The following is a 16168-nucleotide window of genomic DNA, read 5'->3' as shown; positions in this document are numbered from 1 at the left end:
CATGAATAAAAATATCTGAATCTGAATCTGAACTTCACCTTGCAATCATAAAAGTATTTCAAAAATGTATATTTTAGATGACTCTGGAGGCATACCACCAGGTTTTTAGTGTAGTTTTATATTCTTTAAACACAATATTGTCTGTCATTCCTGGATGAGGGATCCCTGCTCAGTTGCTCTTTTTTTTTCGCCCTTAAAGGGATTATTGGGTTTTTCCTTATCTGAATCCCAGCCTAAGGATACAAGGTGTCTATATGCTATACAGATTGTTAATCCCTTGAGGCAAATATTGTGACTTGTGGTTACTGGACTATGTGAATAAATCTGACTCGACTTTTATAAAGTTTGTATACTTTTTTTTTTTTTAAAGGAATTGTAAATCAACTTTAAATCAGTGTGAAGGAGGAAGAAATATGATTTATAATCTATTGGATGATTTTCCACAGAATCCCTGATGGCTTTATACCACTGTTGTTGTCACCTATAACTACTTCTAAACTAATGCTCGTGCATGTAAAATAGCTGGACTTCTTTAATCCCAATTTTGGCATCACCTCAGTGGTTTCTGTAAAGCTTTCTCCATTTCATATTAGTTAAAACTTTGGACATTTTTGACAGATGGCAACTAACAACATTTTAATATGGCATTTCAGATAGATAGATAGATAGATAGATAGATAGATAGATAGATAGATAGATAGATAGATAGATGCACTTGTGGTTGTGGGACTATAACATTACTGTTGCAGCTGTTTCACTTTTAACAACAGCACCCCCCCCCCCCTCTTTTTTTAGCAGCTATTAGACATTAAATTGGGCTGTTTAAAAACGGTTTATGCTTAAAACTGGCAACCATAAGCGGTAAGCAGAGAAATAGTGTTATCTCTTTAATCCTCAAAGGTCACACTCGAATGAATGTGCTTCAAAAAAGTTACATCGGATTTGGTATTTATATGTGGTTAAATCTCCATGTTGTCTCAGTTCAGGGTCCGTTTGGGCTTCTGGCTTTGCACTGTGTTTAACAAGATTATGGGATGGACGGGATGGGGATGTGGAGCTTTCCCAGCCAGTCCAACCACGGCGAGAGCATAACGCATATTTGTCGGATCGGATGCAGCAGCAGCAGCAGTAGCAGCAGCAGCAGCAGCATCCTCCTCTCAAAAAGCACTGCTTCAGCAGAGTCAGTCAGACCGCCTCTACCCGCGGAGGCTGCATGCTGCTGTAGAGGATGCTGCCGCCGGAGGATCCAGCTCAGCGGTCCGACCCATCATGCGATATTTCTGCCGAAACAAGTCCACTGCACAAAATGATCCTCACTGCGATTTAGCTCGGGAACTGCTCAGACAAAATATATACGAAGATCGAAACTAAAAAAAAAAAAAAAAAAACTCTCCTCGGTTGCCTCAGCACTAACTTGATACCGGAGCATGGGAGTCGTCGCAGGCGCGGATGCAGCTCTCCACCGGCTTCAGAAGTTGGACAGCCAAACATTTTAATGCCATGACTCTTGACTTTGGACAAGATTTCCAGCGCAGTGCAGGCGGCGTGCAAGTAGTCTAACTATAACCTTAAGGTGGATCTGTCTTCTTCTTCTTTTTATCCACATTATGCGTCTTTGGATGGTGTTATTTGATCAACATGAGGCTTTTGAATAAACTGCACCTTTAATGTGTCTGAGGCATGGAGGATTATTGATATGCTACCTGAAGAACCAGTGGGTGCTACTTATTATTCACAGTAATGGAATGAAGACACTATCCTGATATAATGGATGATAGATCCAGTAAGCTCATCTTGGTTCCTATTTTAGCCGTCCTTTTTGTTATGATAGGTTATCAGTACATATGCCCCGCCGGCAGTAATTCGTGCCACTTTAAGACTGGGGAGAAATTTGAAGGGGTAAACCTACTTTCCACCCCGTACCAGGACACGGATGATTTCTACAGAGATCAAGACCTGGAGGATGACAGCCCCCCAAAACTGCCGTCCAAATTCAACTTCACCGAGAGAGACCTTGACAGACACGTGGAGTTCAACATCAAAGGGGACGACGTGATAGTGTTTCTGCACATCCAGAAGACCGGGGGAACCACTTTCGGGAGGCACTTGGTGAGGAATATTCGCTTGGAGCAGCCGTGCGACTGCAAGCCAGGACAGAAGAAATGCACATGCCACCGACCAGGGAAAGAGGAGTCCTGGCTCTTCTCCCGGTTCTCCACTGGCTGGAGCTGCGGACTGCACGCAGACTGGACCGAGCTAACGAACTGTGTACCTGTTATTATGGATAAGAAGGAGGCCCAGAGGAATAAAAGGTATGTGCGAGTGTGCGTGTGAACAAACAGGTGTGCAAAAAACAAACAACAAAAACATGCTCTGTCTGTGTCCCCTTATACTGTAGGTCTAGGGTCACAGATGGTGTGCTCAAACAGACATGCATTACACAAACCACTGGGGCCCCTTGATGCACTCCACATGTAACTTTAATTCTGAATTTATGTAATTTGGCACAGACTTCAGGCTTGAGCAGTGATGGAATGAGTACAGGCTAAGATGGGTTCTCACCGTCTCCCCCCTGGAGAATTACAGCCTTATTATTAAGTCAGGAATAGAGCATGAGTTCACAGATGAGACATTTACAGATGAGATATGTAGGCTACTGCACGCTTCCACAAAGGAACCAAATGGCAAATAATTGCACTCGGCAATCAGTTACTTCACATCTTTGGCAGGTGGGTGTGTGTATCAGCATGTGAGACTGGGCATAATGTAATGGAACAAACTACAAAACTGCAATCAACCTAGTACTTTACTTTGCTTGACCCTTTATGAATTGCCTGTGTTTTTTTCTAAATGTTCCCGTCTGCTCATTCACATAGAACTTGTTCCAGATGTGCTGCTGTTATTCTCCCTAAATGTGCAATTAAATAATTGTACTCGACTACTGACTGAGCCCCCACCCACCTTTTACAGAAGAAATTAAGTTGTTTATGAGAGCACAGTCCAAATGTTCTCACACCTGGCGGGGAACACTTTTATTGCCCTGGTGAAAACTCTTAATTGCGCCTATTGAAATCTGACAGAGAAATTTATGAAAGCACACACATGCACTCTGAATCCACAAGGGTTTGGTTAAAGGGATAGTGACTGATTTTCTTTGCTATATTTTCTTCCTTGTGAATGAGAGAGTCCATTTTTCTCAATAACAGTGCTGAACTTGCACTACATCTGTACTCAGATGTGGCCCATACATCAGCGCACACGACTCTCTCTTTGCGTCCTCTGCCTTTGTGCGATGTGTCAGTGTCTCTTTGAGGTGCTCTTGTTGGCTTGCATAACTAGCTCACTCTCTCTCAGAACCACTGAGTTGTAATTGCTGTACATTCAGACATTCACAATGTAACAGAGATGCAGCACAATTACAAAGAAGGATGCATTGTAATGAGCCAGTCACCACATCAGCAAAATATGTCTCTGTTTGCGTTTTGTACTCAGCAGAGTGGCTGTGTGTATATTTCTATTCAGTTAGTGTTTATGGAGTCTGTGACTTTTTTAAATTGCATTATAGCTCAGGCTGTTCATTAATCTAGCATGTTTAAAGTCTATTAGTCAGTTAAATATTCTCACAGATACTTGTATATGCAAACATCAGATAGGAGAAGCACTGACCAAACGTCTTGTCTCACACGCTGGGCGATATCCCTGTCTGTTTTGAAAAATACAATCATGCACTGAAGTACACGAGCCCATGATTTATTTCTGCTGTACCAAGTGTTTCCTTTACTCAGGAAAGTGCTCACTGGATGCGACAGCTCTTCATTTCACAGCTGCAGAATCTATTCTGCACTTACAGTCCTCCCATCCCTTGTTCTTTAGTGGGCTCCTGCAGCATCTATTCTGAGATTATTCTGCCTCGACCAAGACTGCTGGCAGACACATTATGTTAGAACCCCTCACTAACCATCCACCGCACACGGCACATTTACTAAGTGAGATGACTAAAAGCATTATGCAAATTTCATTCTTCGAATCATTTTGTGTATAAGTAATGCCTTAATTAAAATATCTTTAATGGTATAAGGTCAAAGTAAAAAAAAAAAAAAGGTCTCTTGCACAGAAAAATGCATCATTTGTAGTGAAAAACACAATAATCCACTTGTTACAAAAAATCTTCACTCCACCTAAGGGTACAATGGGGAATACCAATCGTATATCACTGCCAAATTCAGATGGCATGCCCTTGTTATGCGGTTGAGAGCCTCTCAGATTGAGTGGCTGTCTTTCTGCAGTCCCAGGCATTCACCTTGCCAGCTCTTGAGATGGCAGTATAAGGAGGAGGGGGAGGAGGAGGAGGAGGAGGGGGTGAGGTATGAGGTGGGCTGCAATGGCACTGCCTGCATGGCATTGTATGGCCTTTTCAGCTGGGCAGGGCGCACAGCACGGTGAGCCAGCCGTGCGGCCCAGGAAAGGTCAGGCGTGTCAGACTGGATCAGTGTGCGTGTCTTGCAGTGTGGCTCCTCTGGAGTGTGCTGTCAGTCAGGGGAGAAGTGGAGCAGGCAGGACAGCTCTCTTCAGGGGCTTTTTGGAGAAACATACCTCTGAGTGCCATCCTCTTAAGTTGCTTTGCGGAGAGCATCATGGTATTATGATTGCCTGCTGAATGAATATGGCTTGTTGAGCAGGTTGTTTTCCTCTTGGGCAGTTTCAGGGGCCTCTACAGAGGAGAGTTGCTAAAAATGATTTCTGATTGTTAGCTACATGTTCAGTATTCAACTGCTTGGTCTGGCATAATGGGCACATATATATTCTATATGATACTGGATAACTAAACCTGGGATTGATTTCCAAAAGGCATAAAGCAAACTCGGAGAATCATGTCTTGAGATAAGATTTGCATGTTTAGTTAAAGGTTGAAGGTCAGTATCAGAGAAATGTTTTGATGTTGCTTTTCCATTGAATAGAGAATGAGCTTATTTTGTTTCTCACTGCAATATGTTAGAGTCTGTTTCTGTCATAGTACAGAAAGAAAATGCCACAGAGATTAAAAAACAACAGGAACACAGCTTTATTGTTGTGGCTGAAGGTCTGAGGTGAGGAAATGTGATTATCAAACATAGAGCTTGAAGTATCCAGTGAAGCATACACAATACACCTTGAATAAATCAGTTGTGTTGGGCTTAGGGTGTCCAATTATCCATGTATAAATTTATTTATTATCATCTCAATAATCACAGAAGCGTATATGAATCAGTACAACCCACACTGTTCCTGGTAGATGAACTGTGCAAGACCAGTTCTGTTAAATCATCCAGTCTCATAATTAAGGACAGTTTTAGATGTTATTCTCCAGCAGTGTCATTAGTAGTGTTAAAGCCACATGAAGCCTTTATCACACATCAGAAAGCACAGGGAAGATGCATCTTCCATGTAAAATAAGGTCACTCAACCAGAACACAAAAAAAGTTTATGCATGCACATTAAGATTCATTCAAACCAAAGTATCACAGCTGGTGGTATAGGAGCACAGGCAGGGAGGAGCCCAGCACCAGTATAGGAGACTGGTGGAGTTAAAGCAGAAGTAAGCGATCCGGTCGTTTTCGCTAATGCTGCGTTCCAGGCAGGCTTTTGAAACCGTAAATTACAGCCAATTACAGCCAATTTCAAGTCACAACTTACGACTTTGTAGCGTTCCAGGCAACCCACTCGTGTTTTTCCGACGTGTTTTACCGGTGAAAGTCACTATAACGGCCACTCATAACTTCCGACCCGTGAACTCGTACCAGATCGAACTGGTACAACTTCACAGGTCGGAAAAATACGAGTTGCCTTGAACGCACCATAACAGTCCTCGTCCCTACGTCACCACATTCACGGCGTCCCTTGGCTGCACACACAGCCCTGCATGCCGTTCTCTCTCCTCATCGGATAAAAACTGTAGGATACGAGAAATGTTTTCTCCTCGGCTCAGAGCAGAGCAGAGTGACTGACAGACCCGTGTTTCGGTCCAAACACTCTATGTAAGTGATTGCTTTCGGAAGATATAACTATTTAAGACTTATATTAACACAAATATATCACTTACTTCTGCTTTAAATAAATGAAATTAGTTTTCAAGCGGTTTGGCAGGCAGACAAGCAAATAGACAACAGGTATCTACAGTAAGTATAGATATTGGATATTTGTAAAAAGAAGCAAGTTATAAATACAGGGGAGAAAATAAGGAGAATGAGGAACAGGTGTGATTGGGAATGTCAAACAGGTGGAGCAGGTGGATCAGTAACAGGAGGAAAATCCAGGGGCATCTGGTTGGTGGGTGGAAGAGACACAGGCAAAGAATCCAGTATAAACAGGGCAGAGGCAGCAACCGTGACACAAAGGAGAGACTTCTTCATCGGTTTATGTGACACAAACTTTTACACAGTAGTATCCCCTTAGTGGAGCGAGGGGATGGGGTGTGTGGGGGTAACCACTTTGTATACCTGAACTTCTAATTTTTCCACATTCCTCTGCATAGCTTTAATTATTTGTATCTGTATTATCGATCTCAGGTTGTTGACATGCACTGAAAAGGGGATGTTTAGTCGATACACAAGTGAATGTAATTAGTCAGGCAGGGTCATCAATCTTTTTGTGTTTGTCGCCGTTGACGATGCCAACATCTCTTACCGTATGTTCCTATCGGCCCTCTCTCGACCGAATCACAAGTGTACATTTGTACATGTTTTAATGACATGTTTTTGAATGAGTGTTGACCTGACATTAGTTGCAAATTATTCATATTTCAACTCCACACAAAGGAGTCTATCACTGTGGTGGTGCACTACATTTATGATACACATCTTTGACGAGTTCAAGCACACTCCACAGCCAGCTCATTACTCAGGAATTTGTATTTGTTACAGAGATTCATATTTATTTTATTATTCTATAGTCTATATAAATCTTGTTGCTATGAGAGTTGTGTTTGTTTTGTTCTTTTCTCACATCAGGTCATGGGCCAAAGAAAAATGATTCAGTTTAGATTCAGGAGAGCCACAATAACTCTGAACTGACACACACAGACTTAAAAGTAGTTCTTGTTTTTCTAACCCATGACTCTTTAATTCACTTGTTCTCATTAGAATATTAAATATAAAGAAAGAAAGGCTTCATTTATGCAAAGAGAGGAAAAAACATTATTACTTCCACAGCTTAAACCATACATTGCAGCAACACTTTCACTCTATCCAACCATCTTCATCCAATTAGGTTTAGCACACATTTGGATAAAACTACTTGTATTCCCCCAGATCAGCATGATAATCTTCATGTCTTTACATCCAGATGCACAGTAAAGGTTTTTTCCTCATAGCAATTCAAGATGTAATGTATGCGTGTGTTTTTCAGTGACTGATGTGGTGAAGGGTATGCCGCAGCCCTTGCAATTACTAGGTAGAAAATTTGAGGTTTGCACTCAGCAAACAAGCTATAATACAAAGAAGAGTGGCTAATACATGCAGCAGAGGCAGCTGACACTGAATTAACAATTGATCTGTTTTAATGCCTGCTTGTGTTGTGTTCAGAGGCCCCATCTTTTTCCCTTTGTCCTCTGGTCTCAACTTAGCAGCTACATCCATTTATAGTCTGTATTAAGAACATTCACATGAAGTGAAATGGAATTAGCTCACACACTTTTTAAGTGTTGGCCTCTTACGGGTAGTGCTTTTGGCTATAACTTACAAATTCATAAACTAATTATGACACAACACAAATTTCTGCAAGGGTCAAATGAACTGATGGCTTTCTGTATCTAAATGGTAAAAAGTCAAACTCACTGTGACATCAGCATGTCCAGAAATACACGTCTGGCCATTATTCAATGCTGTAACTCAGACATTGTGACCATATTTCCTGCATCTTGGCCTGATGGCTCAGGCATACAACAGCGAGGCGGTAATTCCAGTTTTATCTTAGTTCCTTCCCTTTTAACTGTGGCCTCATGGTAATTTTATGCATGTGCTGATGTTGCAGTTTTTATCAATTATAAAATCTTCATTAGCAACTTTCTTGTTGCTTATGCATAATGAATGCTCAGTTCAGAAATACAAAGAGACCAAAGCCAGAACAAGAGTAAAGTATGGACGCTCTTCAGTGCCCTCCTTTGATGAAACAGAGAGAGGGAGAGAGGGAGAGAGAGATGTGGTTGATAAAGCAGTGACAGAGGATGTCCTCTGCTGTGATTCTGGATGTTTATATCACAGTGTCCTCAGGGTTTTTATGTGACATGGACTGTCTGAGAAAGGTGTTGTCAGAGCTATCTTTATTGTGTATGAGAGAAAAAAGACAGAAGAAAGGAACAGAAATAGGCACTAGTTTAGTGTCATTGGTGAGTAGCAGTGATTTTGTTTTTCTTTCTTTATACTTCTGTGACACCTTTTTGTTGGAGGTTGTAGGGCTGAACAATTTAGACACGACCTAGATGTAGACCTATCTCTGTGTGTGTTTGGGCTAGTTTTAATTGGACATGTAGTGTACTGTTTTCGATAACTGTAAGTAACAGGAAAAGTCCTTTGTGTGCTATAAGGTCTCCATCATGGTTACTGATGGTTACTTGAATGATAGATAGCAATACTTTATAGGACTTATCTGCTTGGCTGCATGGGATCATACTTAATTCATCGGGTTTCTTAGCTGTAATTAAGCATCTGAAGCTATGTCATTTAGTTCCTTCCTAAAGTAGGATTTTTTCCACCCATTTCCATCAGGAGCAGTGATTGACTGGTGTTACCTACATGGCACATGATAACATGTCCTAATCTTTAGCCGAATAACACTCCCCATCATATTTTATTCCTATTTAGGGATGCAGAGAAGGCTGCAATTACTGTGTGGTCGTTATGCACTTCTGATCACTGAACCATGCGCATCTCTCACTCTAGCTACTACCTGTGCATGACAGCTACCAGCGCTGTGCATCTCCCTGAGTCAGCACGTGGGAGGGAGACATTACCAAGTTGACCCAAATGAACTTGAATGCAGAGAGCTGTTGTATTTAAGATTTTGCAGACGCTGGCCTAGATTCAGTCAATTTTCATAATCACACAGTATCTTGTCGCACAACTCATATTAGTGTTATTTTCAATTTGTCACCACTCATCCGAGGGTTAAAGTTTATTCCTGTCCTTGGAAACAGGAGTTTGAAAAACAATTTTGCTCACTGTCTATTAAGTATGTGGTATTCATCCTAATTGTCATGCAGTTTAAAATGGTAATATTTCTTCTTTCTCTGAGCACACAAAGGTTTTAAAGTATATGAGGTATTAATTCATAGATGTATGTTAGAATATCTTATCTGAACATGTCTGACCATCGAGGATAACTCCAACTTGAGACTTTAATTAAATTTATTCATATCAGTAAATTGATAAAATTCTCTTGTTGCTCCTTATGGACTTTAGACTTTAGGTCTGTGGGCTCTGAAGCCCCTTGCTGAGTCAGAGAGTGAAACTGCAGGACCTCAATGAGACACAGTAAAGCAGAAGGGTAATTGAAGCCCTCCAGACACAGATGAACCTGAAGGAGGAAAGTTGAGCAGATTTACAGTTCTGGTCATATTTTTAGATGTGGGAGGCAAAGTGCTCATCACAATGATGGGATGTTTATTATGTGTGGGGCTGAGAGTACCCTTGCAGGCCTTGGACTTGCAGGGTGCGGATATTGCTTTTCATGTGTCATTAATTCAAGTCGTCATCGCTGGCAGGCCTGAGCAGTCGTCCAGTCAGTTTGATAATTAAGCGCTGCAGAAAGTGCAACAGCATATACCAAGCACTTGTCATGACAAAGAAATTGAAACGGTCAAGGAAGTCTTAAAGGGATAGTTAAACATTTTGGCAAATTGGCCCATTGCCATAATCCCTATAGTTTCAGGAGTAGGTTCGTTACCTTTAATTGTCGATGCAAGCTATTTTTTAAATGGCGGAGCAGAGACATGAGCTGCTCAGAGCTACGCTATGGAGGCTCAAGGGATTTCTTGGTTTCCCTCATTAAACTCATCAAATACACAACCCAAAAACTCCATGGACTCTCATGGACAAGTTGTGACCTGCACATTCACCATGCTATGAGATAATAAGAGCACGTTATGAGACAGAGTTGTTTTCGAGGCAAATGCAGAGACTGCTTGCTGGAAAACTGCCCCTGACGGGAACGCAATTTTGAATGAATTTACCTTGAAAACAACTCTGTCTCGTAACATTCCGTTATTATCTCATAGCGTGGTGAATGTGCAGGTCACAACTTGTCCACAAGAGTGTTTTGGAGTTGTTGGATTGTGTATTTGATGAGTTTAATGAGGGAAACCAAGAAATCCCATTAGCCTCCGTAGCTCTGAGCAGCTTGCGGTTCTGCTCCGTCATTCTAAAAATAGCTTGCACTGAGAATTAATGAACCTACTCCTAAAACTATAGGGATTATGGCAATGGGCCAATTTGCCAAAATGTTGAACTATCCCTTTAAAGAGTGATGTGAGAAAGAAAATATTAAAAATATTTTTTTAAGAAGATTTAATCACTTTTCTTGCAGAAAGTCTAAGACTTAATTAACAAGGAGAATATTTTGAAGAACATTTCCATCATTCCACCATCTGAGAGTATCGATTAAGACTCAGACTAATACTAGATAAGAGGAGAGATACTATATCAAATAGATAGTCTCAGGGGGGTTAGCAATGAAATGTTGTGTGCTGTCATTCTACTTACATTTTTCACCTGGATTAAGTTTTTTTTTAATCCATGGTAAAGCTGCTCTAATCAATAATTGTATATTGACAGAGGATGAAATGAACACATACATATAGGCTAATATGAATCAGACTGCTCGTGGAAATGAACCCGCAGATTTATCAACAACCATGTATTTCCTCTCAGCTCTATAAAGCTTTGTCATGGATTTCAGCTCATTGTTTTAGATTTATGGCCTGCAACTTTTGTTTTGCTTCACTCCATGCTTTGTTTCATCCCATATACCGGCAGCTGTTTTAAGCCAAAATGGTCGAAATACCCATTGTGTTCTATACTACCTGCCAAGCATCAAACAGCAGGCAGCCCAAAAGGCAGTGGAGCATTTAGAGCAGGGTCATCAACTATATTTGTCGAAGGGCCATAATTTACCCCAACAGACACCTTGGGGGCCAGACATTCAAATGGGCCTAGATCTAAATTAAATTCACCTTTTTGCTTAATAATTTAGTTTTTTATACACATCTTTGGTGTTTTGTATATGAAAATTCTTGACATCTTGACAGCTGGACTTTAAGATACTGCCGATTCGATGTTTACTCTGGACGCGGCGTTTCCATATCCCAGTGCAGGGGCTCACAGGCACACACAAACGGAGGAGGCCGAGAAATAAAATACATGTAAACTATTAGAACTGAGATGATCACTGACTTAGAGGGTCAAGAGCATGACATGTCGATGAGTCCTCCTCCACTCTCTCCCTGATAACACCCATATCTAAACTCAAATCCTTCGGCGACAGAGCCTTCTCCCACACTGCACCCCGACTCTGGAACTCTCTCCCCCCATCTGTCCGCGACTCACCCTCACTCCCCACATTCAAGTCCCGGTTAAAAACATACCTCTTCTCCCAAGCCTATGAACTCCCCTACCCATAGCCGGTCTCTCCATCACCTCGCTCATCAATGTGTCACTGTGTACTGTCTCTCCCTCGACTCCCCCTGTATGTCTCTACCCTGTTTCTTTTGTGTCTTTGTAAGCGTCTTTGGGTTATTGAAAAGTGCTATATAAATTAAATGAATTATTATTATTAAAAAATGGTAGAGACCAAAAAGTGAGGATTATTGGGCTTATATTTATCAGGTAGCCAAGACACAATTTAAGGCTGAAGATGAGTAGGTTTAAAATCAAGAAGTAATACAAGGGTTGCATATTGCATACTTTGATAGTGGGAAAACAAAATGGCATTGTACTCAGACTATGTGATAATAAACTTTAAGCGCTATGAGACAAGTGTTGAGATCTTTGTCCTTGATAATCTTTGGGGTCTTCTCTGTAATTTCAACTTTATCACACAATGCTTATCTGAGTCAAGATGTGTTGTAGTTGCGTGTACTTGTGTGTGAGTGTGTGTGTGCCCAGTTTTCATAAGTTTTAATCACTTTTAGGAGGATTTTTTTTTTTTTTTTGCTGTGTGCTGTCTCTTTTGTTGGGAGGGGATTAGTGCCCCAGTTCTATGCTAAAATCTGCTGCTTGATACATGATGCTCCAAACAGGGAGCCCTGAGTTGTCTTCATACATTTATTGTTCAATGCACATTGATTGAATAACAGAGCCCTTTCAGGCCATTGCAGTATTACCATTTGGGAAAGATGAAAAGCTTTGCATGTGTATGAGTTGTAATGAATATTTGTCTTTGTCCATTTGGCGTGGTACTGTTTGAGAAGTGGTATGGATGGAGCTTACCGTCCTTCTCTAAAAGCCACTCTAGTTAATGAAAGCTGTGCAGCTCGCCAGTGCAGGCTTGCTGCTTCTCTGCTGCTGCTGTCAAATACTTGCTGGCCTGGCAAATATGAATCTCCAGTCGTCTGATTCAGCTCTTATAGTGTGATTAAAGTGTGGCATTTGGTCAAGTGGCTGGCTCGGACCGTTGTGCTCCAGTCACAGTTCCCAGGAGCCAGCTTGGGTATAGACTTAGATTTTTCCAAGGTAGGAAATGGTCTTCTTTTCGTATCAGACACGGCAATGAAGAACGTTCTTTACTTTATTTTTTACGGCACAGTTTTCAGTTTTCTTCAACCAATAACGCTGTGAATATTCTGCTGTTTTCTTAATTTGATCCATGCCGTCACATCTGATAAATACCCCGTTCTAATTCTGAGCTGCGTGCCATCATGAACTCTCAGATCCCAGATGTGCTGTCATGCAGCTGAACTCCTGCTTCCCAGTCAGCTTTTGATCAGTGTGAGATCACCCCCTAGTCTGAAGTAAAAAGGAGAGAGGCAAAGCACCTCGTACTGATCTAGTTAAATGTAGTCATCAGTGGGATGAGAATGACTCAGCTGGTGCAGCAATTCAAAGATTCTGTGTTTAATGTCCCCATGAGGCCTGTTTGGTGGCTGAGCCGTGCGAGTGCTCCTGTTATCAGAGGGGCAATTAACTTTGGCTCTGTTTTCCCTCTAATTGAGAAAAGAACATTCAACGTCTGTACCATAAACAGTCCATAAAAAAGTAATTGTGCAACACTTGAAGATTTCTGCCATAAATTCTTTAGTGTTTGTTGATCAGGAGCCGCTTGATCAGCAAGTTCTTGAAAATTGCTTGGATGAGGGGTTGTTGGCTTGATACCATTTTTGTACCTTTTTATGCTGTCTTGTTAAAACAAATATTTGGCCTCAGACTTGTACTCTTTTAACTAGTTAAGCTTTAAGTGTCACCAGTTCTTAAATACAAGACTTGGTAGAACAGGAGAAAATATGCACTTAATGTTTTAATTACAGCTTACTTTGTATTTTTGGCACATAGTAACAGTTCTGAGAATCACTGCAAAGAAGCAGAGGAAAGAGAAAGGAAAAATATTCGACAGTCCTACAGACCTGCACAGCCTCCTTGTTAATTCAAGGGGGGATTTCCTCGGCTGTGTGTGTGTGTGTTACTCATACTTGCCTCTTTGCTTGACAAACTGACATATCAAAAAGTGATGTGGAAAGTGCCAACAGACGCATCCGACTGTGTTATTTCTCAATTGATACCTGTAAGACGTGATGAGGGGACAGTTCCAGGAATAACCGCCCCTGGAGTTGATTTATTAAAACAACCTAAAGAAAGGTCATCTGTCCTTATCTGGGGCGAGCTGGTGGCAGGTAACACATACTGTGGGGAGGCTAGGTGAGCTTGCCTGCCTCGCATTGCACCCCAATTTGGAGTCGGCGGCTGACCGAGCACCTGACACATTTAGAGTGTAAGCACAGGTAGAGTCACCCTTATGTCGTCTGGTCTCGTGTCAACCCAACTTCTCCTGACATGCACGTACTGTATAATGCTATGCGTGTAATAAAATGGTGCTCTGTCAATATCATCTTTACCGCTGGTGTTCTCTGGATCTTCCCTGTGCTGCTGCATCAGTCAGATGTGCTGTGAGAGAGATTTGAATAATCTCACTGAACAGATTGCAGTCCAGATTGCCTCTTAAATTCCTGCATTTATAAATAGGTGCTTGTTCCTGTGCAAAATTGTTATAGATATTTGATCAGTAGTGCACATAATTAAGTACATATTCTTGTTTCCATTGTGCAATAAATTATTTAATGTGGCAATAGACGGGTTTTTTGCTTCAGCTAATTATCATGAAGTAAACGGTGAGTGCACAATGCAATCGCTATAGAATAATGACACTGTCAGCTTGTTGTTCAGTTCAGCTTTGCTTTCATGATGCAGTTCTGTTGTGGAACGACCAACGTAGCTCTACCTGGCAAAAGAAACACAGTGGTGATGTCAGAGGGGGCAAAAAAGGCAGGAGGGTAGAGTCGCATAAAGTGAGATAAAACAGGTGTGAACCACAGAGCGCTCCAGTAAGGGTTGTCCAAAACCAACCAGCTAGACCAGTAATTAATAAAACCTGTCTACCTATCATTACAACCAGGTGTTTTACCCATTAGCAGGAACCATGTTTCTAACACAACCTCCGGCAGTCACATAACAAACTAAGTGCTACTAGGAAACCAGGACCAACCTGTGAGAGTGGAATCGCAATTGGCCTTTTTTCCTCATGTGTTCCTCCGTCTCCTCCTGTGTTGTAGTTTTTATACAGTAGGTGCTAAATGAAAGGAAAATGAGAAGTACCTGTTAATTATGTAACAAAACAACTTTCTAGAGTTAGAATTCCTCACTATCGGTAACTAATTGACCTTTTCCACTAGACAGTTGCAGCTCTGCTCAGCTCCACTCGACCCGATCTGGTGTAGGTCATTTTTCCACTACAGTTGAGTACTTCACAGTACCTCCTCAACGTAGCGCTGCTGCTACGGTCGCTCTGTCTGTCCCTCTTTTTTCAATCCTCTCATCAGCCACCAAACACAGTCATCTGCATCTTGTCGACTGACCACGGTGTAGTTTTCCGCACTGCAGCCAAAGAATAAAAACAGTCACAGTACAGGTCAGTGGTCCCTATTGCCAGTGCCGTTTGGTTCTTGTGTTGGACGTCACACTCGTGACTCTTCCAGTGATGACACTTTGGCCAATCAGTGGCCGACAGTCTGTTGACGGCTCGCTTGGAATCTTGGCTGAGGCAAAAAAAAAGTACCAGATACAGGCACTATCCCTAGTGGAAAAGCAAAAAAAAAACCTGTGTTGAGTTGAATCAAGTCCAGTCCAGTCGGGTTGAGTTGCGCTAGTGGAGAAGGGCCATATGACTTGCAAGATTACTATGCAGCTGTTCTTACATCTTCTATATTTTGTAGTAGCAGAAAACATCAGATATAGTGTGTTCAGTTGTGACTGCACAATAGTTTATTTCCCACAGGAAAAGGATTTCCCCCTTTAGATCAATTTCTGTTCACACCACCAACAATATTGCTGTAAAAATTGGATCCCAGGCCACAGGATAATAAGAATGGATTGAAAATCTGTCCTAACAACAGTACAGCACTAGAGAGTTGAGTACCATCTTGCGGCACTTCAGAGTGCTGGTGTGGAACAAATAGCATTATGTCCCAGCACGTGTTGTGATACAGCACATCAACCTCATCATAGGACTACGATGTCCCTCAATGTGAGTCAGTCCTCTCGAGGTGCCAGATGAATGGCTACAAAACAGAGCTTTAAATCCTGTTCACAAATCCAGGGATCAGTTAACTTCTCATCAGTCCTCATTCTGCAATGGAGAGTAGACTTTGCTTCATTCATCATTCTGTGATAAGCCTCTTCTCTCATGTTTGTAATCTGAGCTGTGAATTTATTTACTTTCTCTTCAAGGGTGGTGATAGGAAATTGTCCTAACACCAGAGGCATTAGTTCCACTTGTAATGCCAGGCATGTCTGTGAATCATAATAATGTACAAAGGGAGGAACCACATTAAGTGCTTACTGCTTCACTTTGAACAGGACACATGGATTATCAGCAAAGGCTTTTTTCCTCTCATTGTCATCAGGAGGTAGATTATGCCTTTGTTAAATAT

At 41.6% G+C, this 16168-nt stretch overlaps 1 protein-coding gene across 1 annotated transcript in view; it reads left to right on the top strand.

Annotated features, from left to right (window-relative positions):
* Positions 1-1569: 1569 nt before the first annotated feature.
* Positions 1570-16168, top strand: part of hs6st3b (heparan sulfate 6-O-sulfotransferase 3b) — a 59683-nt gene continuing 45084 nt past the window's right edge. The window contains exon 1 of the mRNA XM_085765377.1: positions 1570-2312. Coding sequence (XP_085621503.1) covers positions 1768-2312 — 545 coding nt within the window. The 5' untranslated portion in view covers positions 1570-1767. The remainder of the gene's footprint in view (positions 2313-16168) is intronic.

Source organism: Trachurus japonicus, chromosome 21 (assembly GCF_045865225.1).
Source record: "Trachurus japonicus isolate A0001 chromosome 21, Traja_1.0".
NCBI lineage: Eukaryota > Metazoa > Chordata > Actinopteri > Carangiformes > Carangidae > Trachurus > Trachurus japonicus.
This window is presented reverse-complemented; position numbering and strand designations above follow the sequence as displayed.